Source organism: Aedes albopictus, chromosome 2 (assembly GCF_035046485.1).
Source record: "Aedes albopictus strain Foshan chromosome 2, AalbF5, whole genome shotgun sequence".
Classification (NCBI taxonomy): domain Eukaryota; kingdom Metazoa; phylum Arthropoda; class Insecta; order Diptera; family Culicidae; genus Aedes; species Aedes albopictus.
The window spans coordinates 71735707-71750347 of NC_085137.1; the positions used below are offsets into that span (position 1 = coordinate 71735707).

At 39.5% G+C, this 14641-nt stretch overlaps 1 protein-coding gene across 3 annotated transcripts in view; it reads left to right on the top strand.

Annotated features, from left to right (window-relative positions):
* The window catches only part of LOC109405621 (anoctamin-10), a 28229-nt gene extending 18612 nt beyond the window's left edge, over positions 1 to 9617 (top strand). Inside the window, exons 4-8 of one of the 3 annotated variants that reach the window (XM_062849910.1) lie at positions 31 to 176; positions 6562 to 7475; positions 7530 to 8047; positions 8305 to 8479; positions 8630 to 9617. In XM_062849910.1, coding sequence (XP_062705894.1) covers positions 31 to 176; positions 6562 to 7475; positions 7530 to 8047; positions 8305 to 8479; positions 8630 to 8635 — 1759 coding nt within the window. In that variant the 3' untranslated portion in view covers positions 8636 to 9617. The remainder of the gene's footprint in view (positions 1 to 30; positions 177 to 6561; positions 7476 to 7529; positions 8048 to 8304; positions 8480 to 8629) is intronic. The other 2 variants (XM_062849909.1, XM_062849908.1) reach the window with 2 other exon arrangements.
* The last annotated feature ends 5024 nt before the right edge of the window (positions 9618 to 14641 follow it).

A 14641-nucleotide genomic window follows, 5' to 3' on the forward strand; every position in this document is an offset into this window, starting at 1 on the left:
ATGGGTCTGAGTATATTGCTGTATTTTCAGAGAAACTCAAACGCTGATTCTGCATATCTCAGCAACGCAGATGAAGTTCCTGGAGATAGCCGACGACATGGGCTTTATGAAGCGAACCAAGACTGGAATCATCAGGAATTTTAACGTTGCTTGTTTGGACGATTTTTTCTATGATGGTATGTACTTTTTGTTAGTTTTTAATCTTCGATCTGATGCAGGAGATTTCCATTTAATCGAAAAAGAGGTTGATTTTGTGAACATGTCCTAACTAGGAACCCTTCTGGCCACGTCCTTGCGATAGCTGAGGGATGGGAATAGGAAGATTAGTTGGTAACCTAAATGCCTATGCAGAGACCACGCCGAGGTACCAGGGAAATGGGTATTGTTAGGAGAAGGGTTCAGTCCAAAGGATACGTTTTGTCAACTTTTAGGCATCGCAACGATGTATGGAACAAACTCACCAAATAATACGAATTCCAGTACACTCGTAAACTTCCCAAGTCAAATCATCATGTTACAGAATATTTCAGAAAATCTTTACTCCAAAAGTGTTACAAAAAATTCTTTTACGAAATCTTGCATGAATTCATGCTTAGGAAAAATCTTGTAAATTTAAGTTCTGATTCACCAATTTCTCCAAGATTTGTCACAAATTATTTCAAAGATAATTTGAGAAATTCGCCAAGGGATGACCTTTTTCTTGTGAATATTTATTCCGAAATTTCTCTAGGCATGCGTTTGGAAAGTCTATTAGAGATTCCTTCAAAAAATCTACCAAAATTTTCTTCAGAAATTCTTCTGAAAAAAAAATCCATAAATTCATTCTAAAATTTATCCGAGCATTCGCCCAAAAATTCCCTCACGGATTCTTTCAAAAATCTTCCATCGGATTCACTCCGAAATTTTCTACAGGGTTTTTTTAGAAATGCCTCCAGGGATTGTTCTACAAATTCCACAAAGAATTCTATCAAAGCATCTTGCATGATTTACTCCTAAAATTCCTCCGTTATTTTTTTTCCAAAGCAATATTATTGAACTTGAACAGATTTTCCTCCAAGATTTCGCCTTCTGATTGTTTAGAAATTTCTCCCTTCAGAAACTTTCATAATTGAAAAATGTTTAAAAAGTTCTTTCAAAAATGTGTACAGGGGTTGCTTTGGGAATTCTTCCAAGGATTTCACTAGAAATTCTCACAGCAACTTCCAATTTCTCCTGAAATTCCACTAGGGATTCCTCCAGAAGTTTCACAAAGAATTGTTGTGTATGAATTTCTACGGAAATTCATCCAAGGATTACTTTAGTAAATCCTTCAGAGATGCACTCTATTTCTCTCGAGATTTTTTCTAGATTTTTTTTCGAAAAATCCTTCGGTAATTCCTTGACGCGTTCTCTCACACGATCTTCCATACATTTATTTCAAAAATTTCCAAAGGATTGACTTAAGAAATTGCTCCAGAGATTTTTTTATGAAAATCTGAATTTCTGTCAGAAAATCATCCTGGAATTTCCCTAAAAAATCCTCCCGGAATTCTTAAAAAAAATGTGAGATCCATTCGGGAACTTTCTATAGGGATTCCTACAGAAACTCCCTGAGGATTTCACAAATTTTTCAAAGGAATTGTTTCAGAAAATCTCCCATGACTTTTATTATAAAGCCGACTAATAATTTCTTCAGGAATTTCTCCAAATTTTCCTTCAGAGATTTTTTTACAAATTTTACCTAGAGTTCCTTTTAAAAAGATTTCACAGATTTTTCGATAATTCTTTCATGAACCGTTGCTGAAATCCATCCTAGTATTTATTTGAAAAATCTCCATTTCGCGGGTTTCTGTGAAAAATCTCCCTGGAATTCTTAAAGAAATTCTTTCATGAACTACTATGGAGACTACTCGTAGATTTACTGTAAAAAATCCTCAGAAATCCTAAAGAAATTCAGTCAATACTTCTTTCACTGAATTTTCTTTATACTCTAGAATATTCTCCAGAAATTTACCCAATTCCTTATTGGACGATTAGTTTCCAAAAATGTTGCATAGATTTCTTCAGAAAATACATCAAACTTTTCAAAAACTATTGCATAGATTCTTCCAAAAATGTATCTACAAATTTTACGAATCTTCAAAATCTACGAAAAATAAATTCTTCAGATTTGTTTTCATGGAAATAGATGTTAAATTTTTCAAATAATTGATCTAGAAAACCTTCCAAGATCTTTTTCAAACTTCCATACTTTATGGAATTATTGTAGGCTCGCACATGAACCATCCTGAGTATAGGATTCCATTGTTCACATCTTGGTCCACTAAGGTTATTTGAGGATTTTCGAGTGTCTTGGAATAATTCCTTATTTTTAAAAACACCGGGTATTCCATGTCCCCATCTGGGTCAGCTAAAGAATCCTTGAAGGCACTGCTAGAGGAATTCCCAGAGCAACTACTAAAACAGGATTCCTTTACGTGTTCCTCCAAGAATTCCTTCAGTAGCTCCACTGGGAATTCGTCTGAGTTCTTCTTCCTCTAAGAGTTCATCCAAGAATTTCCAAAGAATTTCTTCCAAGAATTCCTCTGAGAGTTCCTCCAGGAGCGTTTGAAAGTTCTTTCAAGAACTCATCTAGGAATTTCTTTGGGGCTTCTCCGGAAATTATTCTAGAAGTTTCTCCGAGCAATTCTCTAGAAGTTTCATGAAAATTCTTCTATGAGTTCCTCCATGAATTTCTTCGTGAATTCCTCTGGGAGACCCTCCGGAAATTCCGCCAGAAGTTCCTTCGAGAATTGCCCTAGAAGTTACCTTAAGAATTCTTCTTGGAGCTTTTCTGTGCATTCCTCTAGTCGTTTCTTCGAGAATTCCTCTATGAGTTTCTCCATGAATTTTTTTGAAGTTCTTCCAAGAAATATTCTAGGAGAAATTCACCACTGAGTTCCTCTGCGAATGTTGGAAATTTCTTTCAAGAATTTCACAAAGAGTTCCTTCGGGAATCAATCTTGGAGTTCCTTCAAGAATTCCTCTACAAGTTCTTCCAAAAATTCATCTAGGAGCTCCTCCAGGGATTCCTCAAGAAGTTCTTTAAAAAATTCTTGTAAGTGTTCCTCCGGGAATTCTTCTTAGAGTTGCTCCGTGAAACCCTCTAAGAGTTCCTCTAAGAGCTTCTCTAGGAATTCTTCCGGGAATTCACAAAAAAAGTTCCTTCGGGAATTCGTCTGGGAGTTTCTCCAAGAATTCCTACATTAGTTCCTATGGCTATTCCGCTAAGATTTTCTTCCGAAATTCCTCTCCCTGGATTTCTTCTAGGAGTTCCTCCGGGACTTTCTATAGGAGTTCCTCCAAATATTCTTCTAAGAGTTCCTCTAGCAATTTCTCTAAAAGTCCTTCCAAGAATGCCTCGAGAAATTTCTCCGGAAATTCTCCTAAAAGTCCCTCCGTGTTTTTTTTTTCAAGACTTTCTCCGGAAGTTCGGCTTGGAATTCTTTCAGGCATTCCTCTAAAAGTCGATTCCGTTCGGAATTTCTCCTGGAGTTGCTTTGGAAGTCCCTCTGGGAATTCTTCAAGGAGTACGTTTCTTCTGGTGTTCCTCTAGAAGTTTCTCTGGAAATTCTTTTAGGAGCTTATCCGAGATTTCCTCTGGGATCTTCTCCGAGAATATTTCTAGGGTTTTCTTGGGGAATTCTTCTAGGAGTTCCTATTTGAATTTTATGAGCGGTTCTCCGGATATTCTTATGGAAAGTTCCGCTGGGAGTTCCTTTGAAAGTTCCTCTGGAAATATCTCCAGGTGTTTCTCCAAGAATTCCTCTGGAAAGTCCTTTAGAAGATCCTCCGTGAATCCTTCTAGGAGTTCCTCCGGGAATTTTTCTTGGTGTACTTCCAGCGTCTCCTCTAGGATTTTCCCCGAGAATTCCCTTAGGAATTTTTGCACGAATTTCTCTGGGAGTGTCTTCGTAAATTCCTATACGAGTTCCTCCAGGAATTTCTCTTGGAGTTTTTTCAAGAGTTTCCCTAGTAGAATTCCACTAAGAGCTCCTCCGGGAATTGCTCTAGGAGTTTTTTTTCCGGGAATTCCCCTAGCAGTTTCTCCGGGAATCAAACAAGGAGTTCCTCCATGAACTCCTCTTGGAGTTCCTCCGAGAATTTTTCTTGGAGTTTCGCTGGAAATTCCTCTAGCAGTTCCTCCGATAGTTGCTGTATAAGTTCTTCGGGAAATTCTTCCAGAAGTATACACCGGAATACCGGTGGTTTTCTCCAAGAGTTTTACAAGGAGTTTCTCCGGAAATTTATTTAGAAGTATCTTTTGGAATCCTTCTAAGAGTTCCTCCGCGAAACCTCTGGGAATTCCTCGAGGAGTTCTTCCAAGAATTCCTCTAAGAGTTCCTCCGGGAATTCCTGTAGGAGGTCTTCCGAGAATTCCTGTAGGAGTTTCTCCGGGTATTAAACAAGGAGTTCCGTCATTAATTCGTCTAGGATTTCCTACATGAATTTTTCGTGGAGTTTCTCCGGAAATTCCTAGAAGTTCCTCCGATAGCTGCTCTATGAATTCCTTCGAAAATTCATCCAGAAGTACATCTGGAAATACCGGTGGGTTTCACCAAGAGTTTTACGAAGAGTTTCTCCGGAAATTCATACAGAAGTATTTTCAGGAATCCTACTATGAGTTTCTCCGTGAATCCTCTAGGAATTCTTCGAGAAGTTTTTCCATGAATTCTTCTAAGAGTTCCCCCGGTAACTCCTCTAGGAGTTCCTCCGGGAATTAAACAAGGAGTTCCTTCATGAATAAGAATTGGAGTTCCTCCGGGATTTTTTTTTGTCTTTGTGAATTCCTCTACGAGTTCCTTCGTGAATTCCTCTTGGATCTTTTTTAAAAGTTTCTCTAGGAGAATTCTTCTAAGAGCTTCTCCGGGAATTCCTCTAAGTGTTTTTTTTCGGGAATCCCTCTCAAAATTTTCACGGAAATTAAACCAGGAGTCCCTTCATGAATTCCTCTTGGAGTTTCTCCGAGAATTTTTCTTGCAGTTTCTCCGGCAATTCCTCTAGGAGTTCCTCCGATAATTGCTCTATGAGTTCTTCCGAAAATTCATCCAGAAGTACCTCTGGGAATACCGGCGGTTTTCTCCAAGAGTTTCTCCGGAAATTTATTTAGAAGTTTCTTTGGGAATCCTTCTAAGAGTTCCTACGCGAAACCTCTGGGAATTCTTCGAGGAGTTCTTCCAAGAATTCCTCTAAGAGTTCCTCCGGGAATTCCTGTAGGAGTTTCTCCGGGTATTAAAACAGGGAGTTCCATCATGAATTCGTCTAGGAGTTCCTCCGAGAATTTTTCTTGGAGTTTCTCCATAAATTCCTCTAGAAGTTCCTCTGATAATTGCTTTATGAGTTCTTCCGGAAGTTTGTCCAGAAGTAACTCTGAGAATACCGGCGGTTTTCTCCAAGAGTTTTACAAGAAGTTTCTCCGGAAATTTATTTAGAAGTATCTTTGGGAATTCTTCGAAGAGTTCCTCCGCGAAACCTCTGGGAATTCCTCGAGGACTTCTTCCAAGAATTCCACTAAGAGTTCCTCCGGGAATTCCTGTAGGAGTTCCTCCGAAAATTCATCCTGAAGTGCATCTGGGAATACCGGTGGTTTTCACCAAGAGTTTTACCAAGAGTTTCTCCGGAAATTCATACAGAAGTATTTTCGGGAATCCTACTATAAGTTCCTCCGTGAGTCCTCTAGGAATTCCTCGAGGAGTTCTTCCATGAATTCTTCTAAGAGTTCCTTTGGTAATTCCTCTTCTGTTCCTCCGAAAATTAAACAAGGAGTTCCTTTATGAATATATCTTGGAGTTCCTCCGGGAATTTTTCTTGGAGTTTCTCCGAAAATTCCTCTAGGAGTTTCTCCAGTCATTGCTCTATGAGTTCTGCCGGAAATTCATCCAGAAATACCACTGAAAATACGGCGTTTTTTTCCGTGAATCCTCTAGGAATTCCTCGAGGAGTTCTTCCAAGAGTTCTGCTACGAGTTCCTCTGGGACTTCCTCCAAGAGTTTCTTCGTAAAATCCTCTACGAGTTCATAAAAGAATTCCTCTAGGAGTTCCCATGCCCTTTGAAGACGGCATTTTTGCCTTTCCGGATGCAAACTCGCTGGTCTAGAACACGTTTGTAAATGTCGGTTTTCTCGGCTGGGCTAATGTGACCCTTCCGTTTCCTCTAAGTGTTTCTTCAAAAATTTATAATGGAGTTCCTCTAGGAATTGCTTATGAAGTTCCTTCGAGTGTTCGTAATAGAAGTTCCTCCAGGATTTTCTTTAGGAATTATTCCAGAAATTTCTCTAAGGGATCAACCCACAAGCCTGGTTCTAGCTTCGCGAAAGATAAACCAATCTAGCACAAAGTTGTACCTGTGATGCACGTATAATAGGTCAATAAACAGTAAAAGTTTCTTGTACCGACTTTTCGAACCCTCTAAGCAGAATACCCTCTTTGAATGAGGTACGAAACTGATTACACTCATTCAAAGTAAAAGTTTGATAACTTTTGAAGCACTCTATGAAAAGTTACAGAATTTTGACCACCCTGTTTAATATAATTACATTGCAGAGCACATGACGCTGGAGGACATCCTGACGCCGGCGGATCGGCAGATAATCATCAAGCACGCCCTCGAAAACATTCGTGCCTCGGAAAGGGAGCAGCACATTCCGGGCACCAAGACACAACTCTACCACGGCCAATCGATCATTCAGGCTGCCCAGCGAGTTGAAATCATAACAAATTTCTACTCCTTGCATGACAAACCGAAACTGCGGAAACTGCGCCACGTGTGGATCAAACCGACCAAAGAGCAGCCGATCGATGAAATTCGTGACTATTTCGGGGAAAGTGTCGGGATGTATTTTAGCTTTTTGGGGTTCTACACGTACGCGTTGATTGTTCCGACGGTGCTGGGGCTGCTGCAGATGCTTCTATCGGAAGAGACGGAAACCGTGCCGTTTTTCTGCGTCTTTTACGTCGTGTGGATAAAGGTGTTTCTGGAGCTGTGGAAGCGGAAGAGTTCGGCCCACGCGTATCGCTGGGGTACGATCACGATGACCAATTTGGATGAACCTCGGGTGGGCTACTACGGGAAGTTGGGTAGGGATCCGGTGACGGGGAAGGTCACTCCTCAGTACCCCAAGTGGAAGACTTATGTGCAGATGTACTGCGTTACTGCGCCGATCATACTTTTCTGCATATCGATCGCCGGATTTGTGACGATCTTCCAGTTCTACGTGGAGAGTTATCTGGCTGAAGTGTTCGGGATCGATTCGTACATTATGTACGTACCGTCGATAGTGAATGCTATTTATATTGCCATTTCTACGATAGCGTATGATCGACTGGCTACTTATTTGACGGACAAGGAGAATCATCGGACTCAGAGTCAGTACGAGCGACATCGTGTCAATAAGCTGATTGTGCTGGAGTTCGTGAACAACTTCCTGTGTCTGTTCTACATTGCGTTTATCTTGCAGGTTTGTCTTTGCATATCTCACACTAGATATGTCCTCTAACCCATTTCTTTTCAGGACATGAAAATGCTCAAAACCCAACTGATGATGCAGTTGATCGTACTCCAATTCGTGCAAAATGTGCTGGAAAATCTGCTTCCCTACCTCAAGAAGAAGGTAGCTCTAATCTCGAACAAGCTGTTCGTCAAGTCCAACTACGAGCGGTTGCAGCAGGCCTACGAAGAGTACGATCAGATGGGTATCCTATCGCTGGACGATGATGACCTGAGGATCGTGCGGCACAAGAAGGAAAGCGTCATGGAGGAGTACAACACGTACGACGACTATCTGGAGTTGTACATTCAGTTCGGCTACGTGGTGCTGTTCTCGTCCGTAGCTCCGATGACGGCTTTCTGGGCGATATTGAACAACGTGATCGAGATTCGGTTGGATGCGTACAAGTTGTGTTCGTTCTTCAAGCGGCCTTTCGCCAGGAGGACGAAGAACATTGGAGCATGGCAGTTGGCGTTTGAGACGCTGGCGATCATTTCGATTATGACCAACTGCGGGATCCTGTATCTGTCGCCGCAGATGAGGTAGGATTTTGTTGGGCTAACGAATGGCAATGGGTCAGGCCGGATATTAAGCAAGACCCTGATGAGAGTGACAGGTATGATGTCTGGTTGGGCTAGGAATTTTTCGTAATGGAAACTTCTTTGACTTCCTTCGTCAACTAGTATCTTCATATCCTTCCACACGATATACACATGCAAAATGGTCATTGGCAAATGTTGCTCTCGGTTATTTGTGAACCAAGAAGAAGACCATTGTAAACCATTCATCTATATTTTAGGGAACTGGCCAACAACGTAAGCTCGGAGGCGTACGCCATCAGCTTCCTAGTCATCGAACACGTCCTGCTTGGCCTGACGTGGTTCATCTACAAAGCCATCCCGGACACTCCCCTGTGGGTACGCGTCGCTCTAGCCAAAGCCGACTACGAATCGCGACAGGCTCTAAAACGAGAGGTATGTTTCCGTTCCGTTCAGTTGGGTTTTGTTCATAACCGTTTGGGCTTCAAATTCCGTAACCTAATACGCTACGCTCTTCAGCTCAGCAGTTGTAGTGAGCTAGAATACGCGCCGTTTACAATGTTTTCCTTGAAATTCTTCTTACAGGACTAGAGAAGCCGACACACCATGTAACCATGCATTCATGTTGCTGCATTTCCTAGAGAGTGTCATAGTCATCACCCTTGTGCCTACACGAACATGTTTTGAATTCGAGCCAGTGTTTTGCAGTACAATTATCAATTCATGCAGAATATAAACGCAACAATAATAACGATCAGACTGCCGCTGTTTACAATTTGCTATGCTAGAGGGGCCATTCCAGGGAAAAAAACACAATTTTATAACATCAGTATAACTGGTATAACTATTTTCGTCAGGGTTTCATGAACGTTCTCCAAAAAGTTCCTCTATGTATGAATGAAATTATTTGTAAACTTGTCAAATGTGTCTAAAAATGGAAGAGTATCTCTAGGTGATACCAAATTCAATAACATGTGCCAATTGATGCGTCGATTTCTTATGGAATGGCTCAATAGCAAAAATGTGTGATATGATTAACCTTATTTGTGAAGACTAACAATTTTATTGAATTGATCCTTTATTTATCCAACACCGATCTACGGTCAAAGTTCGTTACGTGTTCAATGTTATACCTACATGTTACATGTTCGAGTTTGTGAATTTCTATTTAAATTGCTCAAATAAGTCGCCCACCGGGACGACGGTCATGTTTCTTCAACAGCGAACACAGCAATGCTTCGTATGTAGCAACGACGACGGATGATCAGTTTGACCGGTAGATTGGCTTTTAGCGACTAAAAGTGCATGGCAAGGATTTGATTTGGCATTTGCTCAGTCCGGATATGGGTTATTAATCTTTTCTAAATTATTCGTCCCCGAAACAGAACGCGCAACGATCTCGGAATCTACTGTTTCGGCGCTTCCGGAGTGTGTACGATTCGCACTCGATGCTGACGTAAGCCTTCATTTAAACGTTCGGAAGCGAACGCGTTTTTAGTTGTTTTACTAGATCTGCACGGATTGAGCGTGAAAGAGCCGTTGTTGAAATAAATTATGAATCGTTGAACTACTTTGTGAGAGGTATTTGTAAACTAGTGATGATTCTTCGAAATCCCTTGTCTGCAATGATCTTCAAAAACATAGATCGAAGATAAGAAGGTTAATTGGTTAATTTAAGCATCTAAAATATTTAATAGGCATATAGAAGCATGGTGACAAATGTTGTTTGCAATAGTTTTTATAATACATACTTGAAAGGAGTGTACTATCACAGAACTTCTCTGACGTGGTCGGGTCGGGTCTTCGATTCAGAATTATGCTAAATGATAAGAGCCTGACCATAAACTGTGTAGACTCTTATGTCGTTTTCGGTTTTAAACCTAGGTCAGAGCTGACCCTGACTCGCAATAACCGAACGAAAACGGATCCGGATCCAACCCAAATCGAGTCAACATGTAAACATTGTGCAAATCAATCGAACTGTCAGTTGCACATTTTCGTTAAATTCTTCCTTTTAGAATTTAAACTCACGTGGAAGTGATAGTTGGCACATTTATTAATAAATGCAAATCACATTCAAGCGAGTCCTTTATCTCTAATATGCTTGAACACAGAGAACAGACATCCAGGCTAGAACAAATTTCATTCGGAAAGTTGTGTAAGGATTTGAATCTTTACTTGAGTAAGGTTGCAAACCAATACACGATGACAACACTAACGCCACCAAACACCATATTGCCACAGTCAGTGGTGAATTGAAACATTTCAAGTGGTGAATAAAATTAGTATGGGAAATTAACCGATTGCAGCGCCACGCTATTGCCACTTGTGTTGACGATTTCAAATGGCCGTTAAATTCCTTACACAGTTTCGGAACTGGACTTGGATGTCTGTTCTCTGTGGCTTGAATAGTTAAGAATTTTGATTTTCTGGTTTTGTTTTGATGGATTGTTTACATCCATTTTGACAGATGAACCTCGTTCGGGTTGGATCGGAAAAAGTCGGCAGAGCGAACCTCGCCATGTTTGGGTCGGATCTGGGGCGGATCCAGATCCGACTCGATCGAATAAACGAACGTTTTGACAGCAGTTAGGGCGGATCCAGAGCGAAACTAGGTTCGCTCCATGAATAAACGAGTCTACGGGGCAAAGTCTACGCTCCATACAAATTTCAAAAAAAATGTATGGGCAAACGTCTACGAAGGGGGAGGGAGGTCTGAGATGGCCAAAAATAAGTCTACGTAGTTTATGAACAGCGCTTAATTATGTCAAACGAATCATTTTCAAAAATGCTTTATGCAAAACGGGTCAGACCTATTTTTACTCATTCTTATACTCAATTAAAAGAAGTGCTCACACACAGTCATACCTTTGTGTTATGGAAATACAAAAACTAATCAAAAATGAAAATAGACGGAAATGTAACCAAAAAGTACTGTAATAGGGAAAATTTGCCATTATTTTTTTTTATCAGCTCTCTAAAAATGAACAAAATTTAATGAGCCAGAACGTTAGCGGCCCTTCAACGACATTGTCGTTTCCAAAGTAGAACTACATTGGCGTGCATATTTCATGATACTATTAACTGTTATGTTTACTGTTAGCAACAGCACGCTTTTGCTTCATGGTGGTGCCACCTGTGTGTTCGAATGGAATTTATTTTTCATATGAGTACAACTGCACACCGAGAAACAATTTTACTCAGTCTTACTAAAAAATCATAAAAATTTTAATCTTCAGTTTCCCTACTGAGTTTATATGCACACCGAGAAAAACTTCTACTCAGTCTTACTCAAACATCGAAAAATCTTATTTTTTTCTACTCAGTTTTTAAGTACATTCAATCACCCACTGTCCAGTAGTACTTCTATGGAAAACAAAACTTGAATGCATCTGTTTGATCATACCTTCTACGGTACAGGTAGATACTTACGGATGTAAGCAAATTTCGACAATGATTTTTCATAAGGGCCTAACTGATTTGATCGATTTCTCTTCGTCGACTCTCTTTTTCGCTAATAACTTGATCAAAACAAACAAAATCATTATTCTTTTTGTTTCTATAGCAACATGCAGTCGTCTTCTTCGCATTTCAACCAAAAAATCTTTGGAAAACTCAATACACATTCTGTGATAACACAAAGAGAGGATCGATGAAGAGAACTCGAAAATGTCAGTTAGGCCCAAATGAAAAATCAGTGTCGATTTAGTCCTGAAGATGGAAGTTGATAGCTCTACTGTACTTCAAACAAACCATTTCATATAGACTGTTTCAGAAATTATAAATACACTTTGTTTATTAAATTAAATGAACTGTTTTAATGATTTTTACCAAATTATTTCAGAGTATAGCATATTGTACTCCATATTTTTATATTTCCTTTCAATTGTCTTGATATTTTAAAGAACATTCGAGTTCTCTAACAAATAACTTAATTTTTCAAATTTGCATTTGCACAAAGGTGTTTTTTAATGATTTCAACATTATTCATCACTAAATACCAAAAACTATATAAATGTTTATCACATTCGCTTTCTCAACAAGTTGTCTAAGAAATGCCTTGATCAAAATTTGGGAAATGTCGATGAAGGCATTTCCACAACATTTTTTTTCGGAGTTCAAGTTTCTTATTTTTTAAGGTTTTCTATGGAACATAGGAACTACCACACAGTTTCTTAGCTTTCCTGAACGCATTTAATCTAAACAAACTTACTTTTTCAGCTCATTTGATCCTTCAGATGGCAAAGCTTGTCATACCATAAAAACGAATGCAGTAATCAGTAATTAAGACACTCGTTTGCTTAACGTTTGTTGCTGCTGGTTTGTTGAGAAATTTGAAACAAAAAATTTTGTATTGAGAAGGCCCGTAATGGTGGTTCTTGATCAAATATTCCAGTAAAAATTACTCTTAACAACCGAGAAATATCTTTTATTATCGATACAGCGATTTTTATTGTGTGTGGAAATTAAATATTTTATCTGTGAGATTTTTTTCGTTTTCTACTTTGCTACATTTTTTTACCACTTTGTGCAACTTCAAATTTTAATCATCTAGTTTACAGAGCCCTATTTTTTAACTTTTACCAGAAACATCAACAAAATTGGTATTATTTGCTTCGTTAGCATGTTTACTATAAGAGCTAGAAGAAACTTTTTTGGATATTGTGCTCAAATTGAAATGGCTGTTAATCGTTAGTGTAATTATAATTTCTGAAACAGTCTATACAAGCACATCCTGATGTCGCTATTAGATACAGCAAGCCTTGCATTGTTGCATCTAGATAGGTACCCCCCTGAACCGCCTCCCCCTTACTTACCTTACCGATCAGGCTAAGGCCGGGGTGGCCTCTGCTGTACATAGGGGGCGTCCATAAATGACGTAGCTTTTTGTAAGCGATTTTTAATACCCCCTCCCCCTCGTAGCATTTCGTCACACATTCAGATGCCCCCCTCTATAACTGACGTAGTTTGGTAAACACCCCCCCCCCCCTCAACAAACTTTTTATATGATAAAACCTCGAACTTAGCTCTAATTTCAATTTTGACTTGTATGTTAATAGCATATTGCCAGGTTAGCCAGTAGCGTGGTTCAAAAAATCGTTTTTGCTCCACACTGCTTATTCGATTCCTAACTAGATTATATGCCTTCTCACAAAATTTGAGCTCATTTGGTTGAAAATTGAGACTGCACAAGCCCGTCAAAGTTTGTATGGGAATTACTATGGGAAAACGATGTTTTTCATTCAATCGACCTTAGCATATCCACAAGTGCCCTATTGGGTCAGTCGACCCTTGGTAATACTAGGCTACTCTATCAGCTACATTTTTGCCGAAGACCGCATTCAAATCGGACGCCTCATTAATTAGTTATCGATTTGTATCCAACTGGGCAAACTTTAGCTATGATCCTCCAGCTTCCCAGCAGGCAACATTGCTGCATATTGCGCCAAAGATAGCACACTGAAATCATGGCTACTATGTTCCACTACAGAATGCAGTGATGCCCACCGAATAGATTGACCATCATGAGTAAAGATTTCGATTCTGGATAAAAATTGGTAACTAATTAATGAGGCGTCCGATTGGAATGCGGTCTTCGGCAAAGTTTTAGCTGATAGAGTAGCCTAGGATTACCAAAGGTCGACTAACCCAATAGGGCACTTGTGGAAATGCTACGGACGATTGAATAAAAAACATCGTTTTCCCATAGTAATTCCCATACAAACTTTGACGGGCTTGTGCAGTCTCAATTTTCAACCAAATGAGCTCAAATTTTGTGAGAAGGCATATAATCTGGTTAGGAATCGAATAAGCGGTGTGGAGCAAAAACGATTTTTTGAACCACGCTATTAGCCAGGTTCAGATCGCCGACATCAAGACCAAAGGTGCAACCAGTAGAAATTATCACCAAAGCTAATGACTCAATAAACCACCCATCGTTCTGCTTGATGCCGAAGAACTGGAAATTGATGCTCCCAATACCATATTAGCCTAGAAGCTCTTCCGAAGATATTAGTTTGCTCACTAATAAATCTATTTAGAATATCAAATTTGTTTCATTTGAATAAAATTCACCACGACATTCGAAGGACGCTGCAGGAGTTTCTTCTAAAATTCTTACATCAGTTCGTTATAGAATTTCTCGAGAAGTTACTTTTGGGATTCCCAATTTTGAGAATGTCTCCCTTTTTAGTTCCTCCGACACTTCTTCTGGGATTTCTCCATGATTTTTCTTTGGGATTCCATTGGAGAATTTCTTCATATTGTACTCCTTCAAAGATCCCTCCAATAATATATTCCTGAGTTCCTTCTTAGATTCCTCCAAAAGCTCCTTCTGAGATTTCTCTAGGAGTTTTTTCAAAGGGTTTTCTAAAAGTATATCCATGGTTTTCTTCAGAAGCTCTTTCAAGGTTTTCTTCTCCTCTTTCCCACCATCAGTTTCTTTGGTCATCTCTACAGGGATTTTAACCGGAATTTCTTGTGAGATTCCATCAGATCTTCTTTCTGTGTTTCCTAAAGAAGTTCCTTTCAGGATTCCTCCAGGAGTTTGTTCTTGGTTTTCTTCAGGAATTCACTCAGATATTCATTCCAAGATCT